Genomic DNA, 24,783 nt, shown 5'->3' with positions numbered 1-24,783 from the left:
AGGTCAGTTTGAAGTGAGGAAATCCTAAAAAGCTGATCCATAGCAGTTGGGTATATGGGTCTGGAGGCTGGGATGAAGTCTGGTTTGGAGATACAGTTTGGCATTTTTCAACGTGTATTTGAAGTCACGGTCTGACCCAAGTTTCCTGGGATTTGCCCAGGAAAAGTATATATCCAGTTAGTGAGGCAGAAAGCCCTGGAGAAAGCCCTAGGAAACACCATTATCTAAAAGTCCCAGACAGCGAAAGGTACTCCACAAGAAACAGAAGGAACTTCCAGTGGTAGGAAAAGCAATGTGAGGAGTGGGAAGAGAGTTCCAAGTGGCAGGATGGTCAACATTCGCATTTTCCAGCAGAAGTCACATAACAGACAGGAATCCATCGGATTTGGCAATCCTGATGTCAGAGTAAAGCTAATGGGTGGAGATTACTTCCCATTAAGTTCTTCCTTGACCTTAGTATGTGGGGATGCAATTTATAGATTCTGCATTCAAAGTTCAGATGAGTAGAGTATGTGGAAGGAGCTTGGTATGAAGCCAACTTGCAAATGTTCTCTCTTCCATTAGATGGTAAATTCTTTGAAGCATAAGAAAGGCACATAAAGATGAGTAAGACCCAGTCCTATCCCTCAGTATATAAACAATATGAATAAGACAACTGTCGTACAAGATGGGGCATTACAATTTATAAAATATTACGGGGACTCAAAAGAGGAATACACCATATGCAGTCAGAAAAGGTTGCTTACTTCTCAGCTGTTAACACAGAGAACTGTACATACTAAATACTTAAACTACATTAATTGCTTTCTCTCAACAAATTTGGTGAATTAGTAATAAAGACAAAAAGTCTCATTCATTTCAAAATCCAAGCAAACTTCAAACTCATTCATGAGATATTTATTAAAATAACACATTTAGGGAAAAAAATCAATACAATGTATACATCATTACTGAAAAGTGTATACCATCATACAAAAAAGGATTTTATTTTGGGAAACTGTTTTCTAATTTATGGCAAGTTTTACTTTCAGAAATAAAACCACAGAACAACACAATCTAATTCAATCTTAAAGGCTGGCATGCTGAGCAAGGAATGTTCTTATTCTTTGTAGGAGCTCCTTCTTTACACTGTCAGGTACCAGGGCTGAAATACAAAAATAAAAAAGTAAGAGTAAGAAGGTTCCAATTAATACATGTCAATTTAAGATTTGATAAACAACATAAGAATTTCATAAATAACCCTCAAGGTCAATTAAAAAAATAGGTAACATTATCTGACAAAGCAAAGTGTCTACTTGCAATTCATTTTTTTTTAAATAAACTATCAATACCTAAATGCACTGCATGTTGATGAGAACATGAGAAAATTCTTTAAACTAGGAGTAAAGAACACCATTTTTAAATACAGAGGCTGTAACAGATGGAAATATTTCATTAAAACACAGTAACAATTTATGCTTAATAAAAATCTCCATAAGCAAATCCAAAGGATAAAAACTGGGGAAACGTTCTTACAGAAAAAGGTGATCTTTCTATTGTACAGTTGTTTCACACTGATAAGGAAAAGATCAAAAAGCTAATAGCAAAAGAAATGAAGAAAAGGAGAGTTCCTGAACATAAAAGGGTCTGAATCTCAGAAGAGAAATCAAACTAAAACCACATTCAGATAGCATATTTTACCAATCATAGGCAAAATTACAAAGGTCAATAATATACTGTGTTGGCTGAGTGTGATGGTTCATGCCTATAATCTCAACAGTCTGGAAGGTTGAGGCAGGAGGACTGCCTGACCCTGAGAGTTCAAGACCAGTCTGGGTAACATGGTGAAACCCTGTCTCCACAAAAAATTAAAAAATCAGTGGAGCATGATGGTGTATGTCTGTGGTCCCAGCTACTTGGAAGGCTGAGGCAGAAGGATCACTTAAGCCTGGGAGGTCAAGGCTGCAGTGAGCCATGATCATGCCACTGCACTCCATCCTGGGTGACAAAGCAAGACCCTACCTCAAAAATAAAAAAATTTACAGGTATATATATTTATACATATATAAAAATATGCATTTAAATATATTCAGATATAATATATATAAACCTATAATATATATTTTAAGTATATACATATGTAAAATATGTATGTATATACACATATTGTGTTGGCAACACTGTGTTGGCAAGACTAAGGGAGCAGTCTCATATAAGTTGGAGTATAAACTGGTATGTTTTAGAAGATAATCTGTATTTTACTGAAATAATTAATGTATATACACTGTGAGCAAGCAAAAATCCAAAAAATTACAACAGTCTTATGTTACACTTTTGATCCATTTGACAATTATCTACTCAGAACATTAAATCATAAATGCAAAAAACTAGGGGTTAACTAAAACTTCTAATGTATTTACTTGTATTCAGGGGAAATGGAAAATCTCAGATACAGTTCAATATTTCCATAAAAAATTATACAAATCTAATAAGGCAGATTTTCCTTTTTATAAACTGTTTAGTTTAAGCCTACCTACAAATCAAGACTACATAATTAATTCAAGTCTACTGGAAATGTAATAGATATTTATACTAAAAATAGTTTAAAACAAAATTATGGTGATTGAGAACAGGAGCAGTTAGTTGCCTTGAAATAAGATGTGACTATAAAGGAATACCATGAGGGAGGTTTTGGGGGTGAGGGAATTGTTTGTTCTGTATCCTGATATGGTAGCTACATGAGCCTATACATATATATAAAGTTCACAGAGCTGTGCACTAAAAAAATTACAATTTTACCATGTTAAAAAATATGTCTCTGTGCAGAGAACCCAGACTCCAGCTGTGGCTACAACAAAGGGTTTTTATACAAGAAAAATAAAGTGAATATACTCTGAAAAAAAAAAGTTTACTCTTAGTAACTGTACGAAGACTACGTACATAAACTAAATCATCTATTTTTACTTCTCTTTTCTGTATTTGCTTATTCTCTAGCCAGTGAGCTACAAGACATTGAAATATTCAATGTTCAAGTACAGAAGGAGAAGCAAAGGATAGTTTCTAACCTGTATAGCTGGTTCCTAAATAACGTTCACAGACTAAGTGTAAGTCACAGAAGAAAATAAAACAACAACAACAAAAAGAATTGAGAAATTAAAAAATATAAATTCACAAAGGGAACAATTTTTTTTTCCTTTCCCTGAGACATATGTGAAGAAAAAGTCAGGTTTTCCAGTTGTAAACAGGACTATAGGGATGGCTGAAAAGGACCACGGGATTCTGTAGCTTATTCCCAGCAGGGAAGAGTTAAAAATTCATGTTCTGTAGTAATAATTTTCAAACTTACGTACTTTTTACATTTAAATTCTTTTCACAATTTCTATGCGAGAAAACAACTTAGGCCATCTAATTTACCTTTCAGTTACAACCCCAACTTCATCAGAGTAAATGAAAATAATGTAGTTATATCTAAGAATGACGTAGCTCCTGACAACATTTACTACACATCATCAATTTTAATATATTTCCTATCTTGCCCTTGCCTTCTGTAAACAAGCCCATTAAAGGCTGAAATTAAGAAGGCTGCATTGTGAGTCTTAAATATGAATTACGCTGAACATGAAGTCATGGAGTTACCAAATTCTTAAGTAGACATTCAAGAAGACAGACCTTCATTAATTTTTAAAAAGGAAAGAGATAGAGGAGCAATGACTCAGGGGCTGGAATAAGACTTTGAATTATTAAATATTTGAGTCATGCCATATCTGATAAGGTTTATAAATCCTAGATTTATGTACTATTTGTCTCTACAAAATCCCATATTTTAAAAATTATTTGTTTGAACAACCGTATCAACTTGCATTGGTGCACTTTTCTCGAGTCCAAGAATACCTGAAACCTAGTATCTCATTTGTTGCTCCCCAGACTATGCTAGTGAGGCAGGTAGGCAGTTTTAACTCTTTCCACAAGAGGCAATTCAGGTACCTAAATGATTTTGGAAAGAGTGCTTTTCCTTACAAAAAAAAGGAAAACCTGAATCAGCAAGAGATGTAAAAAAATCACATCTGCAGCATGTCTCCTTTAACACATCTGTATTCCTTACCTCTGCCTTTTGGAGTGATTTCAGCCACCAAGTCATCAACAGTAACGTGTTCTAGTCCTTTTTCTTTAATTACCTCTTATGCAAAAGCAAAAAACAAATCATATCATTTAAAATCATTATCTGTAAGAAAGATTTTCATAGAGGAAGGGTTAAGATCATGTTTTTAAAGTGCAGACTGGTTTAAAAAAAAAAAAGGACACTGAAAATTTAGTTCAACCTCACAAACACATTAAGTATTCTCTAGAACTAAAAGACAAAAATCTGTTCATATATCTCAGCTAAATAACCTGTAATGTAATAAATAATTGCAACACATAATAAATTTAAACTGTAATATTCATCTGTAAAATGCTGGAAACTTATAACTGTTATAATTAATATTTACTAGATCTCTATTAGGTGCTTTACAACATTTAATAGTCACGATTATCTAACAGGCTAGGCATTTTACCGCTTCACAGGTGAGGCAACTGAGGCTTAAAGATTAAATAAGTCATCCAGACATGAGTTGAAATCCAGCTCTATTCTTTTAGTAATGAAAATCTGCATGGCTTTAAAGTCTATGCTTTTGCTAATTTGTCACATTGCCTTCTCACAGTTAACATATGGTTTATTATTTTTATTTGTAGAAACCATTACAACACAAGGGGGATTCATTAAAAATATACAGAATTCCATTATATCAAAAGCTGAGCCAGAAAAGAGGCTCCTCTTAGCGATATGTATAATCTATCAAATGGTATCAACAATACCCAGCAATTTAACAAGCTTCCCTTCTACTTTTTTTTCTTAAGTTTATTCTCTAAGAGCTTTCATGGACGAATTTTTCAAATGTACACAGTTAAAGAGAAGAGAGAGATAATTTCTATAAATCTATCAACCTAAAGTGGTCCATTTGTTAAATTAAAATATAAGAAATAAGAATGTTGCTGAAAGACAGAAGATTCCACATTTTGATGCCAGAGAAAATCTTAAGTGCTAATGCTTCACTTGTTTTAAAACAGATAAAATTTCTATAACTTTGGGAATTAGGTCTACATATGCCCCTGAGAAAAGGAAACCATTATAAGATTAAATTTTATATTTTTTAAAATTATGCTTGAGTACTCAATACATCTTAAAATAAGCAACCCCCAAACCAATCCAGATCAGAAAAATGGGATTTGTTTATCTTCCAAATGAAACTGATTACCTTTACAGTGTGCCTTCAACTGATCCTTCCAGCCACATTCAATTAATTTAGCTCTCAGCAACTCTTTGAGACTGTTGAAAAAGAAGTGTTTTCAAATTGAACAATGTATATCTTAGGACTGTTTGAAGCAAAGGGTCAGTGCTCAACTAAAAATTTCCTGCCTTCCAGTTACAAAACTTTAACTGTGGCCTAATCTTGGTTCTATTGCTAGTTATTTGATGTTATGCCAAGTACTTAAATTCTGGGCCTTTCATTTCATCTGGGTCTCAATGAGTAAAATTAAATGAAGTGGAGGGGCTAAAACACTTTTCAAGAAGCTCCATTTTTTTGGCCACCTTATATATTTTCTACCATCCTATACCAACAGGAATATCATGGGTCTTGTACAATGTCTAGAGAGTATTAACTGAACTTGGAGCAACTGCACTTCTGAAATCTTCAAATTCCAAAATCCACCTTTAACTTCAACTTCTTATTCTTTCACTCTCCTATTTGCCCTATCACCTCTAACTTCACAGACTATCCCCTTTTCTGATCCTGGCCTATCGGGCCTTCTGAACTACAAAATGACAATTGTATTTCATTGACTGTAAGACTGTTGTTGCTCCCACATTTTAATGTTTCAGTAATTGGCATGCCTCTCATAATTTAATTGGCAGTGTTTTTTTTTTCTCAATGGAAAGAAAGCAGTGTATATGCAACTAATGGCATCACAGGTGCAATAAAATATTTTCTAATCCTTTTGCCATACCCACTTTTATAAATCTTCAATCCTCAACCTAAATCATTTTTTTCAGCTTAAAAAGGTCACGTCCCAAACAAATTCTCTTTCCCAGCAAACCACTTTTGCTATCCCTAGACATCCACTATGTGACATTCTCACTTGATATTTAATTAGGAATTTCAATCTTAACAGGGCCAAAATCTAACTTTTGACTCTATAACACTTCATCCCTGTTCGTTCTTCTTCTGAGAATGGCAATTCCATTTTTCTGGTTCCCCAGGCTAGGAATCTCTGCATTATCATTCCACTCAGCTGCCTTGTTAACACTACACACCCAATCTATGAGCAAATCCTACTGGGTTCAAGAATTTGAATATTTCTCACCATCTCTGCCATTACTCTAGACTATTATACCATTCTAGGTTGTCTCCCTGCTTCTTCCCTTGTACACTTAAGTCTCCTGCTGCTCAAAAACCGCTAGTGCCTTCCCAATTTACTCAGAATAAAATTCTAAGACTTCATTACAGCCTACCTGATCTGCCTTCTCCCCAGCTATGCCACTGACTTTAACTCCTGTCTCCCTCACCCAATTTACTCAGTCTCCCTAGCATCCCTGTGCTCCTCAAAAATGCCAAGCAAGCTATCTCAGGAACTTCGATTCCCTGCACAACCTCACATCCTTCTGATTTGTTGTTTTTTTCTATCTAAAATATTACACCTCTTTATTCTCTGCTTTATTGTTTCTCTAGTGCTCATCACCAACTGACATATTACACATTTTTAACTGTTTCCTTCCATTAGAACGTAAGCTCCATGAAACAAAGACTCCCATTTTTGTCTACTACTGTTACCTCCAACACCTTAACAGGGCATGGCATATAACAGAAACTCAGTAACTTTAAGCTGCATGAATGAACAAACAAAAAAACAAAAATACATAATCCATACTCATTACCCGCAGTACTATCCTCTTATGTTACCCAAGACAGTTCTAGATACCTCCTTCCTCATTTTAGGATTGCTGTTTCTACATTTTATTAAAATTCTAAAATCTCTTTCCCATTTTTGCAGCTTTCCATTTTCAACCCTATATAATCTTCTACCTCATTTTTCTTCCATCTATCTTGACCCTCTCAAGTCCAAGCTCCACACCAAATGAGTTAAGATTCCTAAAAGTGTAAATGTGATCTAGTCATTCCCCTTCTTAAAATATTTTAATGATGCCCATCATTCAAAAATAAAGTCCACAACAGATGTACCTCTTTTATTATTATGTGAGCTCGTATCTGATCACCTTAATGCCAAGGCAGAGTTAAAAGATTCCCCCTCTTCCTTATACATATTTGTCTTATTCACCTTATAACTCTGCTTCTGGTAGCCTTTCTTGATTCCTCATCCCCTTCTTTGTACTTCTAAACCTGTTCATTCTGCAGATATTTACTCGGTCAATTATGAACCACACAAAGCATCAGATGCTGAGTATACAATGCTGTTTTTTGCCGTTAAAGAACTTAGATTATACTGGAGGACACAAACTAGCCAAGTAGATGGTGAGAATACAATGATGATTAAATGCTACCTTGGAACAAGGTATTTGGGACTTAATAAAAACATTCCTTGAAGAGGCAATATATAAATTAGACCTGATGAGCTAGAATTAGCTAAAAAGGAAAAGAAGGAAGAGTGTTTTAGAGAGCAGAAACGGCACTTGCTGCTTCAAGGTTAAGAGTCTGATAAACGAAGCTCGTTTCACAACGTTGTCTCCCTGTTAAAACCCGGGTAACATTATGTCTCCAACTGTAATTCAGGTATGTGCTTTTTCTTCTCCGTCAAAGTATCCTTTAAATGTCATTTCTTGCTCATCTTTCTACATTATCACTTCCCTCCAAGTCCTTCAATACTGAACAAACCTAAATTATTTTTTCCAGACGTTAGAAATAGAAACTTTTTATAATTTCAATAGTCTGTAATTCTTTCCAGTGACATGTTTCATTTCTTGTTTAGATTCTTAGAAGGTAACTACTAAAGATGGTGAAATGTAATTTATCAATACAATCTATTACTTACCGTTCTCTTTCTCCAGTTTCTATCAACTTTTGGTTAATCGCTGCTCTCATCTGCGCATCTTTGTTCATCTTGCTAACCTGGATATCAACATTTATTTTCAGACACAGAACATTTACAAAGCATTTTCTTTAAATCCTGTAGGCAAGCATCCTAACATGTTTACCATTCTATCAACTGAAGGGGTGATACATCTCAAATGTGTTAACAATATCATTATTCTTTCTTAAACACTTATGTACTTGGCACTGGGTTAATGCAGTGTGGGTTTTCTTAAAAAAAAAAAAAAAAGAGATCACATTTAATTCCCAAAACGTATTGTTACATATTTATGCTAATAAAATGATTTGTATTTTACTGATGAGGAAACTGAGGCACAGAGATAGAAAGTGGTAAAGGCAGAATTTGAACTCAAGTACTCTGAAGCTTCAAAACTGAACATAACTGCCGATCACCTCTGCACACTGGCTGCAACCAAAAATTGGGAGAAATCATATAAAATACCAAAAAAAAAAAAAAAAAAAAAGATTAAACACTATTAGTAAAAAATAAAAAAATAAAAAAATAAGGCCGAGCGAGTTTGCTCACGCGTGTAATCTCAGCACTTTGGGAGGCCGAAGCAGATGGATCACTTGAGGACGGGAGTTTGAGACCAGCCTGACCAACAAGGAGAAACCTTGTCTCTACTAAAAATACAAAATTAGCCGGGCGTGGTGGTGCATGCCTGTAATCCCAGCTACTTGGGAAACTGAGGCAGAAGAATCGCTTTAACCCGGGAGGCAGAGGTTCTGGTGGGCCAAGATCGCACCATTGCACTCTGGGTAACAAGAGCGAAACTCGGTCTCAAATAAACAAACAAATAAATACCAGATAAGACTCTAAGTGCTTTGCTTTACTCTTCACTAAAATGAACCCACAATTACAACCGCTAAACTGTAAGTGTGTGTGTGTTTACACACACATTGCTGGTGGAATAAGGAGAAAACAAAACTCAAACTAATTCCTAACCCACAAAGTCCTCAATTTTCAGTAAAAACCAACAACCCAAACCAAAAAGATGTTGAAAGCAAAGTTAGGTTTTGAAAGCATTCAAGCCACTTAAAAGTTTAAATTAAATAAAACTTCGCATAAACTAACGTTTTCCCACCTAATCTGTAACTAACGAGATTACTTTTGCTGTCTCCCATCTGGCCTAATGAAAATTCAGACTGGCAGTGAGTTTTCAGAATTGATTTTTTGATTTTCATTTTTGAGAAGAACAGGGAAAAGGAGAAGTTGAGTAAGAACTAGGAAAGGCTTGCTTTTGTAACTGGAGGCTAACATTTTCAACTAACTACAAAGTCTAGTCAGTACCGATCCTGGAATATTGAACTTGATCTCGTTTTGGCCCCTAAAATATGGATAGTGACCTTGGACAAGTCACTTAATTCTTAAAGGCCTCAGTTTTCTCACTGGTAAAACAAGGGCGCTAGGGTATCCCTCCCAGTTCAGACATTCTTAGGGAAAATAGAACAGGGCGGAGACAGCGGGAGAGGCGGGAGGGGAGGAGCCAGAAAACAAAGCGAGGACTGGCCTCAGGCCAACTCCGGTAGCACGCCCTGTCGGAGAGCCCTACAGGCCCGCGAGCGCGGGTCGGGGACGCTAACGAAAGACAGTACATCGAAAGGAGCCTGGGCTGGGCCCGGGTCCCGGCCCTGAGGACCACGGGCATAGCTCACCACCATCACCGCGGGCGAGGGCCGTCCCTTCCCAGCGACGAAATGACCCTTGCGCTGACGACCGTTACCTACCACACTCTTCGGCTGCCCGGACTTAGACCCTCAGTAGCTCGGGCACCTAAGCACACAGAAAGCTAGAACACGCATTTCCGGGGCGGGGTCTCGCCACCCTGCCTATAATGTGAGAATTTAACCAGCGCGGGCCGCCTCCTGGTCGCTAGGCCCTGTGGGTAAGAGAGTTCAGACCTTGCCGTCGCACGGGCGTTAAGTACCGGGAGAACTACATAGCCCAGCACGCAACAAGTCGCAGCCTTTTTCGCGAACACTACATTTCCCAGAAGGTAGTTCGCACCGCAGTGTCTTCTGGGATGGGAACCACGCCGCTTCCCAGTCTCGGTGCGAGGCGTGGAGCGCGGAGCTTTCAACAAGAGCTTTATTAATTCTCACGCTACGAGCTTGGAAAGCGATGGAGGTGGCGGCTAATTGCTCCCTACGGGTGAAGAGACCTTTGCTGGATCCCCGCTTCGAGGGTTACAAGCTCTCTCTTGAGCCGCTGCCTTGTTACCAGCTGGAGCTTGACGCAGGTGGGAAGCGGCGGCGCCCTTCGGACTCCATTCGTTTCCCCTTTCGGCTGCCTTTGGCCTGGCCCTTCCCGCAATTTCTTTCTTTCTGGCAAGCGAGGCCACTGTGGCCTTCCTCACAGCGGATCTGACTTGGGTGGACTCACCTTGGCCGCTGCTCCTGGGGAGTGATACTCATCCCGGAACCCGGTGTGAGCCGCCTTCGCGCGCTCTTCGGTAACGGGACCTTGGGCCCCCTCCACTCAGCAGCCCAGCCGCTGAGGTCTTGAGGTCTGGCGTGTGGGTGCTGCCTGGGGCCCTGGCCGCTCTGTGTTAACAGCCTGGCCTCTGTTTCGGGGGACGCTCAGGACATAACTTCCTCCTGGAGCATCGCTTGTGAACGTGTGCGTTGAGAAACCACACCTCCTTGGAAGACCCCCCAGCTCCAGTTTCCTCTGACTGAGAGCTGTTTCTTAGAAGAGAAACTGCATTCCAGTCATAGCATTTTTAGTTACTCAGGTCCTGGTACATTAAGAATTCTGTGGTAGAGAACATCTCTAGAAGATCGTGAGGAAAAGTTGATTTAGCTTACACACTGCTACTTTTTGTTTTATCTGTAGCTGGGTAGAATATCCTTACTCTTGTTTCTACAACTTAAGAACTGCATTTTCTTTATGATAGAGCCCAGGGATCTGCATTTTAAAATACAAACCCTTGCTGATTCTAATGCATGTTCTCAGAGATCACACTTTGAGAAATAGTGATCTAAAGTTAATTATAATAACAGACATTGAAATATAAAACAGGTGTTTGCTAATTGATTTATAAAATTCAGAAATATTTACTGAGTACCTGTTTTGCGCTGATAATATCAAAATGAACAAGACAGCTTCCATAACGGAAGAGGACTATTAACAGGAAGAAAATTGTAAACAGATAATTATAAAACCATATGGGAAGGCAGTGATAGGGATATGTACAAAATGCAATGGTAGTACTTGAATATCTTTCCTAAACTAGCCTGGGGATCTGGGAAGGCTTCTTGGAGGAGTTAATATCTGAGTTGAGCTCTGAAGAGTGGTTAAGAGTTGACTAGGATGAGAGAGGATAAGCTTGATTTTTCTTTTTATTTGCTTCCTTTTCCTCTTTGCCACCATATTTCTTCCAGTCATCCCATGTCAGTAGATGGTACCATGTTTAGTTAGCTAGTGCATTAAAAAGTGAAGCCAAAACTCAGTGGTTCAAAATCAAAAACAGTTGTTACTGCTCACAAGTCTACAGGTCTGTTAACTGAGTGGTTCTTCTAGTCCTAGTTGGGCTCATTGATGCATCTTTGTTCAGTAATGGATCTGCTAGGTAGCTCTGCTCATTTGGCTGGACTTCCTCATATGTTTGGACGGTGGGGATGGGGTCTCAGACTATAGGCTGGTTTAAGATTATTTCAAATGGTCTCCTCTTGACTCTTCTCCATGTAGTTTCTTATCCTTTAGGGGACTAGCCCCGGTTGGTTCCAAGAGAAACTTATTCTGGTGTCATTTGGGGATTATTTCTTTTGGCTCCTGATTACTTGGCAACAAGTCCAGGCAGCTCCACATTTTGATATCTCCAGGCCTCCACCCTAGTCCAAATCAGAGTTATCTCTTGCGTGAACTGTAGTAGCCTCCTGACTAGCTTTCCTGCCTTCACTTTTGGGCTTCGTCATTGCATTCTCCATAGGACAGTACTTATCAGCCTTTTAAATTCTGTCTTGATTTATTGTCTGTTTCCTTCACTGGACTATGAGTTCTTTGAAAACAGTGATGTTTTTCTTTTGCTCACTACCCTGTATCTAGTGTTTGGCACATAGTAGGTACTCAGTAAATTGAGTGTATGAAGAAGAGAAGAAATTGATTCGTGGGAAAGCAGGAGGAAAGAGAAATAATTAGTAGATTGTATGTTGGACGTTATTGCACTCTTAGATTGCCGGAGCAAAACGTCTGGGAAAGTGAGAGGAAACAGATCAGTGAGGGCCCTGTTTGCCTTTTGGACTTTCAGTCATTCAGTGTTTCCCTGACATTTTTGTATTGAGCCTTTACAATGCAAAGTAAAACTCAGCTGCCATAGTTCTGTCAACTTTTCTGTTTAGTAGGTGGAGATGTTTCTTAAAAACTATCATGTACTCACCCATCTTTTCATTAACAAAAGGATATTTTAACACCAAGAAAGCAGGAAGCAAAAATCTCACAATAAACGATCCATTGAATACTTTAACTTTAGAAAAAACTCACAAAGTTTTCCTTGTTCCATACTCATTTCATCAGCGTTAATCTTAGATTCTGTGTTTGGGATGTACAACTGGAGGTTATCAGGTGCCATTTGAAGATTTTATTTATTTTGAGACTGAGTCTTGCTCTATTGCTCAGGCTGGAGTGCAGTAGTGTGATCTTGGCTTACTACAACCTCTGCCTCCTGGGTTCAAGGGATTCTCTTGCCTCAGCCTCCCAAGTAGCTGGGATTACAGGTGCCCACCACCATGCCTGGCTAATTTTTTGTATTTTTAGTAGAAACGGGGCTTCACCATATTGGCCAGGATGGTCTCCAACTCCAGACATCAAGTAATATGCGTGCCTTGGCCTCCGAAAGTATTGGGATTACAGGCATGAGCCACCCCTCTGGGCTGATTTTTTTTCTCTTTGAAGTTCCAAGGTACACGTGCAGGATGTGCAAGTTTGTTACATAGGTAAATGGGTGTCATGGTGGTTTGCTGCACCTATCAACCCATCACCTAGATATTAAGCCCAGCATGCATTAGCTATTTTTCCTGATGCTCTCCCTCCCCTTACCCCATCCCCTGACAGGGCCCAATGCATGTTGTTCCCCTCACTGTGTCCATGTGATCTCATTGTAAAGCTCTCACTTATAAGTGAGAACATGTGGTGTTTTGTTTTCTGTTCCTTCATTAGTTTGCTGAAGATAGTAGCTTCCAGCACCATCCCTGTCCCTGTGAAAGATATGGTCGTATGCCTTTTCATGGGTGCATAATATTCCATGGTGTATGAGTACCACATTTTAAGTAGAAGGGAAGTGAGCAGATTTGCGAGTTGAAAAGCTTACCTCAGACTCTGTGGAGGTTGAGTTTGGAAGATAAGAGGGCTGGAGACAAAATAGGAGGCTATGCAATAGTTCACAGAAGGGGTTTTTCATTAAGAATTACTTGAGGGTGATGAAAAAGAGATTATTTCTTTTAAAAACTATCATTTCTAGAGATATGAAGTATAATTGAGGAGCTCCTGATAATTTGATTTCCTTTATTCTAACCAAAGTAGTTCACTTTAATTCCGCAAACCTTTGATGGGCACCTTGGCTAGGTGAAACACTACATTTAAAGTGTAAAGCTGATGTGGTATCTGATGTCAAGAACGTGATGCACTGAGGCTTATTCTGTTGGTCTTAAATAATATTATTAAGTCATACCAAAGTTTACTTTGCTACATAAGCAGTAAATGTCAGTTTGTCTTTTTCTATTCCAAAGAACTAAACAAAAAACTTACTTTTAATAGAATTATAATTGCCCTTTTATCCGGCAGTTCCCTTCCTAGGCATTTAGAAATATCATTTTCCTAAAATCTTTATTTAGCACATGTCATTTTAATGTTTTTATATGTTTCCCACCTATATTTCACCTAACTGATTTATGCTTCATTTTTTCATGTTGGCTTACGCGTTACTTCCTCAGGGATTCTTTTCTTGACTACCTAGTTAGAATCTACACTAAAGAATCTATACTATAATTTGCCATAGTAACCACTACTTCATAGACTTTATCATACTTTGTAGCAGTCAGTATGTTTCTTTGCTAAGATTATTGATTTTGTATTAAAGGTCCTATGTCCATCATTTTCAATGCTTTATCTCCAGGGTTGAAGCATGTCTGGTAAATAGGAGGTAAATTTATCTCACACATTAAACAGCTTTATGAACACATAATTGGGAATATACATTTAAAATGTACAACTTAACAAGTTGTAATATATGTATACCCTCGTGAAATCATCACCACAATCAAGATACTAAACTTAGCTATCATCCCCAAAGTTTCTTTGTGCCCTTCTGTCACCATCTCTCTATTCCTTCTGCATTTTAGGTTGACAGTTTTTTCTTTCAGTACTTTAAAGTTATGCCTCACCTTGCTTATATTGTTTCTGATGAGAAATCTCACATTATTCTGTCTTTGTTGCTCTATACATAACATGCCCTTTTTCTTCCGTTTTAAGATTTTTCTCTTTTACATTGGTTTTGAGCAGTTTGATAATATTGTGACCAGTTGTGGTTTTCTATATGAGTCTTATGTTTGGAATTTGTTGGGCTTATACTTTTTAATCAAGATCAATGGCAATATTCCGGCCATTATTTCTTCCCATTTTTTTTTCCTCTTCTCTCCTTTGAGGACTCCAGTTACCCATTTTTAGATCACAGAAGTTGGCCTCAGCTCATGAATGCCCATTTCATTTTTTCTTTATATTTTTTTCTGTTTTATTGCTCGGAGTTTCCATTTTCATGCCTTTAATTTTGTTTATCTTTTTTGTTTTGGCAATATTAATCTCTTGTTTATCCCATCTGGTGTATTTTTCAATATTATTGCAAGTGTACTCACAAAATATATAAAAAAGGCTTTTTTGTTTATAAATGTAAGTAAAAAATAATGAAAATTATTTATTATGTGTATTACACATATGAATATTCACATCTAGAAGCTTCACTTAATCTTTCATGCTTCTGCTTATCATTTTGAACATACCTGGAGTACACTTGTAATAATTGTTTTAATATCCTCTTCTGTTAATTGTAGCTTCTGTGTCAGTTTTATATTGGCTTCTATTGATTGATAATTCTCTTTATTATGAGTTTTGTTTTCTTTCCTCTTTGCATGCCGGATAAACTTTGATTGGATGACAGACATTGTGAATTTAACCTTGTTAGGTGCAGGATATTTTTGTATTTTCATGATGTTCTTGAGATTTTCTTCTGGGATGTAGTTAAGTTACTTGGAAACAGATTAATTCCATTGATTCTTGCTTTTATGATTTGTTAGTCTGGTCTGGAGCAGTGCTCAGTCTAGGGTTATTTCCCGCTACTGAGGCAAGACTTACCTGTGAATACTACCACTAGCCACAAATTAAGGGTTTTTTCCATTTTGCCTATTGGGAGTAGTTATGGCTCCTGGCCTTGCTTGAGTGCCCAAGATTTCTCTTTAACCCTTTCAGATGGTTCTTTCTGTAGCCTGGGGTAATCATCTCCAACACATGCCATTAGTACTCTTGAGTACTTGAGGCAGGCTCTCAGATCTCTGGGCTTCTCTCTGCCTCTCTCTTTTCTCTGCTACTCTGTCTAATAAACTATAGCTCCCTTGATGTCCCCAGGTAGCCCAGTTTCTTCAACTCAGGGAGGTTGCCAGGTTCTATCTCACTTTCCCTTCTTTGTGCTGTGGTCTGGAAATTTGTCTAGGCAGTAAACTAGGTTGGTGGTAGAGCTAACCTTATTAACTCTCCTTTGTTGCTTGATGTCTGATGTTTTGAAAACTTGTTTCATTGAACTTTCTGTGGTTTATTTCATCTTATTGGTTGCTTCTGATGGAAAGATAAATCGAGTTTCTATTCTCCCATCTTGGCTGCAAACAAAAGTTGTTCAATGTATATTTTTAAGTGAAAAAATAATTTCTGTAGAATAATTGAGCTAGAAACAATTGAAAAGGGCTAATGAGGATAGTGAGGAAATGGAAGTATAGATGACTTTTTAAAGAAGTTTGAGAAGAACAGGGTAGGGGAGAGCTCTGCTTTAGGGACCAGGCAGAGAAAAGGAAGCCTTTTTAATTTGTTTCGTGAGGGAGAAGTTTCAGCAAATTTAAGTGGAGGGGAAATACCATTGGAGAGGAGGTAACTTCTGGCAGGAAGAACTGAATCATAAGCACCTGTGTGGGAATTAGCCTTGGATGAGAGAAAAGGAACAGGGAAATCAACGCTTAATCTTATGTGCCATACATTAATAGTAAATACATTGTATATTTCGATTGAAGCTTGTCAGTGCTTTTGTACAATTAGTGTTAATAACCTTTGTTATAAATGAGGAAATGAGCAATAAGGTGAGCTAACTTAACCAAGCTATTCATCAGTGGCAAAGCTGACCCTAAAGATCAGGCTTTTTCTAATGATCTTTGTGATCACTCTGGCCTTTTTCTTTCTTCAGAGCAAGGAGAAGAAAAGCTGGTAAAGAGTTACACTAGAGTTAGAGTAAAGGGAGGGAAAAGCCGTGTAACCATTGTATTTACATAGAGTTGAGTGTAAAACTCCTCTCTAGTCTTATGGAGGAAAAGATGGGGAAGACAGCCACGTGAATGTGTTATGGTCAGAGAAATATTGCATAAAATTTTATGGGAGCAGTACTCTTAACTCTGCTCCTCCCATGTCCTTAAGTCTTGCTTTTTAATTCATTACATGGTTGTACTTTTACTTTTTTACATCTTCATATACAAATAGCAAGCTCCATAACTAGGTGAAAAGAAGACTTATTGGATTGATTCTAGAAGGTAAGTGGTCCATGAAGTGACCTTTGTCTGTAAGTTAATATTCTTTGCTTCTCCTCCCTTTTTAAAAATCATTTTACTTTGCTTATGTAAATATTAGATTGAATCATACTTAATTGGTGTCAGAGTTGAATATTGGAATTTCATGTGGTTCAAGTAATAGTATATTTTGAGAAGCCAGTAGTAATGAATATTATTGTTAGCACCATTAGTGCAGGAGACAGGTCTGTTTTATTCACCTATGTGTGCCTAATACCAACCACAATGTCTGATACATTATATATACTAGACATTCAATAAATAATGTATGAATGAAAAACTATAGGCTTTTGAGGCTCTGTGAGGCTTTTGTGGTTTTCATACGGAAAACTAGGTTTTGAGGGTCATAGGATTTGGGGTAAATATTAAGGGAGATTTCTTGTCAGGCCCTAGGTTCTTTTTAAAAGACTAAGAGATAAGGATTTTTCAGTAAAGCTCTTTTGTTTTCAATGCAAGATATCATTAAATAATAATATTATTATTGCATATTTCAATGCAAGATACATTAATAATATCAATAATATTATTTAATGATATCTTGCATTGAAATATGGTATCTTTCGATGCAAGATATCATTAATCATAATTTATTAATAATAAATTATTAATAAATTAATAATAATTTATTATTAATGATATCTTGCATCGAAAACAAGAGTGGCTTCTCTGTAAAAAGTTCTCTGTAAAAAGTTCTTCTTCAACCCTTACAAAGATCGATGCAGAAATTAAAGCCTCCGTGCCCCTACTTCTTTTTTGGGGAGGACTCTAGAAAAGAGCTCTGCCAGTAGTTAAGAACTGTCACATTCTGGACACTGCTTTTCTACTTTCAGTTGCTCTACCTCCCGCTTTTATAATCAAGATGATTGACATCATCATCATATGATACCTTTTTCTTTCTCGTTTGGGGCCAGAGAGGTATCATTTTTCTATGCACTAATAAGGCATTTACAAAATAGCATGTAATGTAGAGTAGACTTACGTCTGTGTCCTAATAACTTATGTAAATTATCTTATTGGAATGAAACAATCATGAGGTGTTGTAATAAGGAAGATGTCTAAGAAGTCTCTAGCTTGTTCAGGATTGCCTGGAGGTCTTAACACAGATATAAAGAAAATGTATTTGTCATATCATTGTCTAATACTACTGTTTGGGCCCTTATGCTACCATGCTCGTTTCCTGCAGTATTGCATTTCATCCACACAGTGGTGCTAGAAAACCAAGAATGGATCATTGTTTTCCTCCTAATCGTTAGAATACATGTTTCTAACTGTTCCTTGTAAAATAAGTTGTGTTATATGTTTCCTCAATATCTGTCAAATCTATCATAATTAGGATTTTTATCTGTGAAATGTTTCCATGATCTCTGAACCAGATGATTGCAATAGCTTCCGGATTTTTGTGGATTTACCCTGCTTTATTCCTAATTGTTTTCCATATTGTAGTTATATGTACTCTTTTATAAACTCAAATCTGAACTTTACTCTCCTGCTTAAAAACTGTTAAGGATTCTTTTAAATTGAGTTTTTCAACAAAAGTAAATGACAGGCTGTTCATAATCCAATTCTTGCCCAGTTTTCATTTATTCCAACCTTCCCTTGTTGCTCTGCTTTTCAGCCAGCGTGGCCTTCTTTCGGTTCTTTGAACACAAGTTTTTCTTTCTTTCTTTCTTTTTTTTTTTTTTTTTTTTTTGAGACGGAGTTTCGCTCTTGTTGCCCAGGCTGGAGTGCAATGGCGCGATCTCGGCTCACCGCAACCTCCGCCTTCTGGGTTCAGGCAATTCTGCCTCAGCCTCCTGAGCAGCTGGGATTACAGGCATGCACCACCATGCCCAGCTAATTTTTTGTATTTTTAGTAGAGACGGGGTTTCACCACGTTGACAGGGATGGTCTTGGTCTCTTTACCTCGTGATCTACCCGCCTCAGCCTCCCAAAGTGCTGGGATTACAGGCTTGAGCCACCACGCCCGGCCACAACTTTTTTTTCCTACTTTTTACTGAGTGTCCTTCTGTGTGGTATAAGTAGAGAAGTGGTTGTGCTTGTACATAGTTACATTTTTTTATTTTAAAAACATGTTGAATTGATAATTATACATATTTATGGGATTTTTTTATTATATTTTGATACATACATGCAGTGTGAAATGATCAAATCAGAGTATTTAGGGTGTTCATCACCTTCAATATTTACCATTGCTTTGTGTTGGGAACATTTGAAATCTTCTACCTATCTTGGTACTTGCTGTTTTGAAATATACAATATATTGTTGTTAACTATAGTCACCCAACTGTGCTATCAAACATGAGAACTTAATCCTTTTAATTGTATGTTCATACCCATTAAGCAACCTCCCTTCATTCCTCACTCCCTATCTTTCCCAGCCTCTGATAATTCTGCTCTGTACCTCCATGAGATTCACTTTTTTAGCTGCATATATGATGTTTTTCTGTGCCTGGTTTATTTCACTTAATGACTTCAAGTTCCATTTATGTTGCTGCAAATGACAAAATTTTGTTCTTTTCTGTGGCCGAATAGTATTTCCCTGTGTTTATATGGGACATTTTCTTTATCTGTTCATCCTTTGATGGCCACTTAGGTTTCCTCCATGTCTTGGCTTCTGTAAATAGTGCTGAAATAAACTTGGAAGTGTGGGTATTCCTTTGATATACTGACTTTCTTTTGTTTGGGTAAATATTCGTTTGTGGGAGTGCTGATTGTGGTATAGTAGTTACAGTTTCCATTTTTTGAGAAACCTCCGTACTGTTTTCCATAATGGCTGTACTAATTTACATTCCCACTGACAGTTTATGCATTTCCGTTTCTCCACATTTTTGCCAGCATTTGTTATTTTTTGTATTTTTTGACAGTAGCCATTCTAACCAGAGGAAGATGAGCTCTCATTATGATTTCATTTTGCATTTCCTCAATAATTAGTGATGCTGAACATTTTTTTCATATGCTTGTTGCCTATTTACATATATTCTTTTGAGAAATGTCTGTTAAGATCTTTGTCCACTTTATTATAGGACTTTTTTTTTTTTACTTTAATGGCAAAAAAAGTTGTTCGTTCCTTATCAGTTGAATAGTTTGCAAATATTTTGTCCCATTCTATAGGTTGTCTTTTCATTCAATTGTTTGTTTCCTTTGCTGTGCAGAAGGGTTTTTTTTTTTTTTTTTTTTTTTAGTTAAATATAATCCCATTGGTCTTTTAGTTTTTCTTGCTTGTGCTTTGGAGGTCTTAACCATAAAATCTTTGCACAGGCCTATATTCTGCTGAAGCATTTCTTCTCTGTTTTCTTTTGGTATTTTTTAGTTTTTTTTAGTTGATTTGTGCATATGGTGAGAGATAGGAGTCTAATTTTATTCTTCTGCTATGAATATCCGGTTTTCACAACACCACATATTGAAGAAGATATCCTTTTCCCGGTTTATGTTCTTTTCACCTTTGTTGAAAATCAGTTGACTATAAGTACATGAATTTATTTCTGAATTCTCTAATTTGTTCCAGTGGCCTATATGCTTGTTTTTATACCAGCACTAAGCTGTTTTGGTTATTATTGCTTTGTAGTGTATTTTGAAGTCAGATAATGTGATGCCTCCAGATTTGTTCTTTTTGCTCAGTATTACCTTGGCCATTTGGGGTCTTTTGTGGTTCCATGCAAATATTAGGATTGCTTTTTTTCTTCCCATGAAGAATGTTATTGGTATTTTGATAGGGATTGCATTGAATGTATAGATTGTTTTGAGTAGTATGGTCATTTTAACATTATTAATTTTTCTGATCCGTGAGCATGAGATGTCTGTTTGTGTCCTCTTCAATTATTTTCATCAGTGTTTTGTAGTTTCCTTGTAGAAGTCTTTCACCTTCTTGGTTAAAATATTTTTTCTTAATTCTTTCTTATCTTTTATGTCTTGGCTTAAACCTTGGAAAGCTTTCATTAATCTCCCTAAGTAGAACTCTAACATTATGTGTTCTCATAATGTGATTATTCTTTATCACAATTTAATTATATAACATTTATTTTATAAAAATTATATAAAATTTATATGATTATTTGACTAGTGCCCATTTCCTCACTGTATCATAAGTGCTAATTAGCTAGATTCCATTCTTTGCTCATCACTGTGTCATCGATGCCTATTGAAATTTTATTTATTTTTAGATTTTTATTAGTTGCTATATAAATGAATATAAGTCAGCCAGGACTCAAAGCAGATATTGGAAGTGGGAGCAGGTGAGCATTTGGGGAAAAGAAGAAAACGGTTGCAATCAGAATACAGTAAAGTGAGTTTTATATTAGGGTAGGATATTGGCCTAGCGTAATTCACTTATATGTTTCCTGTTGGGGCAGAAATTAATTCAAGGTTATCAGCAGTTCTGAGCCATAAAAGTTTCCATCTTCATGGAAGGGCAGTAAGAGTGAGAGGAAGAGATCACATTTACTAGATGTAAAATAAGGGAAGCAGCTAATGCTTAAGTAAAGAAAACCATATTCTCTTAAGTAGGAGATCTGTTTCTTATCCAACTGTGATACTGTTTTGCTCTTTACCCTTGGAAAATATACAGTATAACATTGGTGAAGTCATTATTTGTGTTTGCATGTATTTATATAACTGTCTAATGAGGTTTTAAAAGTTTATTTCTTAATGTGTATTAAAATGAGTAAGATAATAGTATATAAAAACATTTTTAAAGTATATAAACATTTTGTAAATTGGGCTTAATATTTTCCTGAAAGATGGGAAATTCTTCCATTTTAGAATTTCTGTTCTTTTTATTCATAATATTAGAGTTGCCTAAAAGAGGGTCATAGACTACATGTGTCCACTGTAGTCTAAGTCTAATAAAGGATGTGGGATCATGTCAGTTTTAGCTACTGTTTACCCTATGTATACAATACCCAGAAATTATCTTTGAATGAATAATACAGTGAATTGTCCTGAAGGCCTTTGTGATCGGCATTCTGTGATTTCTTTGCCTTGTAGGCAGGCATTCTACAAAAAGAAACTATCTGAGGCAAAACTATTGATGTTTATATTTGCTTTTCTTGTATTTCAGCTGTGGCAGAAGTAAAACTTCGAGATGATCAATATACACTGGAACACATGCATGCTTTTGGAATGTATAATTACCTGCACTGTGATTCATGGTATCAAGACAGTGTCTACTATATTGATACCCTTGGAAGAATTATGAATTTAACAGTAATGCTGGTAAGAGAAACAGATACATGTAATAATAAATATATGTGTGCAACATCAAGTAAATTTGATAATTAAATTTCCCTTTGAATCTAATATCCAGAGAAGTGAGGTGCACATACCTATAGTGTATGGAATCCTATCTACGTAATACTCCATTTCTTAATTCAAATTAATTTTTCTCTTTGTTCCTGCTACTTACACTTACTCACCTCCACTCATCATTGGGCAACAACTCTTATGGATTTCATATATCATTAATCTGATGTAACTATTCATGTTTGCTTTTCCTATGTGAGGTATTGTCCTCAACTATAATGGTGAATTTGTTTTTGTTTTAGTTCATTTTTACTTTATGTATTTTTAACTATGTTAATTGGTACAAATATTTAGGAATGTTTTGTCTATAATGAATTGATTCTATTAGCATTATAAATGTCTCTGTTTATCTCTAGGTTCTGTGAATAATTTTTATCTTGAAATCTTTGGTATTAATACAGATATTTCTGGCTTTTTATGAACTGTATTTTTCTTCTGTCCTTTTTTCAGTTTATAAAATGTTCTTATTTTTAAAATAGGTATCATAAAAAGCATATAGTTGGCTCTTGTTTTTTATTACATATGACAGTCTTTGTCTTAATTGGAGGGCTTACATTGATATTTCATTTAATTTCGTTCCTGGTGGGTTTATGTTACCATCTTACTCTTCTTATTCTGCCCTGTTTGTTCTTTGTTCCTTGGTGTCTCTGTTCTTACTTTTTTGGTGGGGAATTAATCACAGTTTTTCTTTTTTTAAAAAAAATCTCGAAAAAAACGAAAAAATCTCCTTGGAACTCGATTTAATTTCCTCTTTTGGCTTTTTATTTAAACCTGTTTTTATTTTTTAAATGGTTGCTACACAGATTATAGTCTTCATCCTTGACTTACCACAGTCTGCCTCTAATTAGTATTATTTTACTTTAAAAACAATGCGAAAACTTTACAATACTATAATTCCTTTCACTTACCCTCTCACTCTTTGAGCTAATTTTACCATATATTTTACGCCTTCATATTGTTGGAAACTCTACAGTACATTGTTAATATATTTGCTTCAAACAGCCAATAATCTGTTAATAGCTTCTTAAGTACTCCCTGTTCCTTATAACCCTCCTGTGTGTTGCATCTACAGAGTAGTCTAATTTGCATGTTTCACTAGCTAAAATTCTTTTAATATTTTCTTCATGGCAAAATCCATGTTTTTAATATATAATTTTAAAATAGGCAATGTGTCCATGAAATTTAAAAAACAAAAAAAGTTATTAAAGGTATTTAGTGACATTGCCACAATCCCATCTTTTATCTGTCCTGTCATCTTCAGTATCCATTATTTTCCCTGCAATGTCTTTATTCGTTTTGTGTGTCTTTCCAGAGGTGGTAGGTTATTTGTTGTTTTTTGCAAGTATAAACACAAAATGACATATATGCTTAAAATAAACTTTTCATCTTTGCATATGCATTTATATACCAAGTTTTCTCCAACCTTATCTTTCAGCACTTTGTATACTACATCCTAGCTATACTAAAATCTTGCAGTTCCTGAGACATGCCCTGTATCCTATTTCTTCTGGCCCTTTTCTTTTTGATTAACTCTACCTATCTAGCTAAAGCCTACTTTTAATTCAGTGTCAGTCTGCTTTGCAGTCTTTACTTAAGTCCCAGGTAACCATGTCATCATTTAGCAAACTTTCCCTTACATCTTACCTCTGTTCCCCCAGGAATATTCATACCATTGGCTCTCAGATACACATATGCTATGAACTCCCTCTAGTCGAGAGGTTGATATGCTTTTCTGCACAAGGCCAGCTAATTTGGGCTTTGTGGACCAGACAGTCTCTTGTTGCCCACTTTTGCTGTTGTAGTGTGAAATCAGCGATAGTTCATAAGCACTTGAGTGTGGCTGTGTTCCAATTAACTTTTATTTACAAAAACATAAAATAGGCAGGAATTGGCTTGTGGACTATAGTTTGCCAACCCCTGGACTAGGCCATGGGTTCTAGCACCCAGCAGAAGGCTTGATCAATATGTTTGTTGAATGGATGATAGCTCTGTAAAGTTTGTTATTACTGCTGGGAGTTGGCTTGGCATTCTGAATAGGATCTTTCTCCTATTATTTCTAATCCAAGTATAGGTATGAGTTCTGTACTGGTGATGCAGTGTTTATTTATCTCAATTGTTTGGAAAGAAGTTAGACATTTCATGGTAGTAATAAATATTTTTCTCCAGGTGACCCCTAAAAGAGATAGTATAAAATTCTGGTTGTTTCTTGCTGTATCAGAGATGCAATCTGGCATCTTAAGTATTAGTTGCTTTTTATTGCTAGCCCCATGTTCTAGTAAGAATTACTATCTAGGCCCAATTTGTATAAGCCAACTAAAATGATAAGACGTGCATTTGTATGAGTGGCTATGCTCTGATCTCTCTGATCAAATAGATTTTAATGATCAAATAGATTTTGATATAGAGTTCTGTGTGTATGTGCATATAAATTTTTCCTTAGTGTTTTTTCCCTAAATGAATAGGGCATTTCTTGATAGCATTTGCTGTACCATAAAATTTGCCAATGAAATTTATCCTACCAGTTTTCTAACTCAAGAAGTTGGATGAC

General features: G+C 36.3%; 2 protein-coding genes across 4 annotated transcripts in view; one reads left to right on the top strand and one right to left on the bottom strand.

Moving 5' to 3' along the window:
- Positions 1–875: 875 nt before the first annotated feature.
- On the bottom strand, positions 876–10,134 carry ENY2 (ENY2 transcription and export complex 2 subunit). Of its 3 annotated transcripts, none has more exons than XM_003938586.4 (5): positions 9,780–10,134; positions 8,065–8,141; positions 5,274–5,344; positions 4,082–4,156; positions 876–1,144 (listed from the first exon to the last, which is right to left on the bottom strand). In XM_003938586.4, the coding sequence occupies exons 1-5, from the start codon at positions 9,783–9,785 to the stop codon at positions 1,068–1,070; spliced, it is 306 nt and encodes a 101-aa protein (XP_003938635.1). In that variant the 5' UTR covers positions 9,786–10,134; the 3' UTR covers positions 876–1,067. The 3 variants fall into 3 exon arrangements, with proteins under 3 accessions (XP_003938635.1, XP_010347571.1, XP_010347570.1); XM_010349269.3 differs by having other exon boundaries at positions 9,852–10,134; XM_010349268.3 differs by lacking the exon at positions 9,780–10,134 and adding an exon at positions 8,228–9,766.
- Positions 10,135–10,156: 22 nt separating this feature from the next.
- The window catches only part of NUDCD1 (NudC domain containing 1), a 67,790-nt gene continuing 53,163 nt past the window's right edge, over positions 10,157–24,783 (top strand). Inside the window, exons 1-2 of the mRNA XM_003938585.4 lie at positions 10,157–10,363; positions 21,994–22,148. Of these exons, the coding sequence (XP_003938634.1) occupies positions 10,246–10,363; positions 21,994–22,148 (273 nt within the window). The 5' untranslated portion in view covers positions 10,157–10,245. The remainder of the gene's footprint in view (positions 10,364–21,993; positions 22,149–24,783) is intronic.

The sequence above is a fragment of the Saimiri boliviensis genome, chromosome 15 (genome assembly GCF_048565385.1).
Source record: "Saimiri boliviensis isolate mSaiBol1 chromosome 15, mSaiBol1.pri, whole genome shotgun sequence".
Taxonomy (NCBI): Eukaryota; Metazoa; Chordata; class Mammalia; order Primates; family Cebidae; genus Saimiri; species Saimiri boliviensis.
The sequence above is the reverse complement of the archived record's forward strand: the minus strand, read 5'-3'. Positions and strand labels throughout refer to the sequence as shown.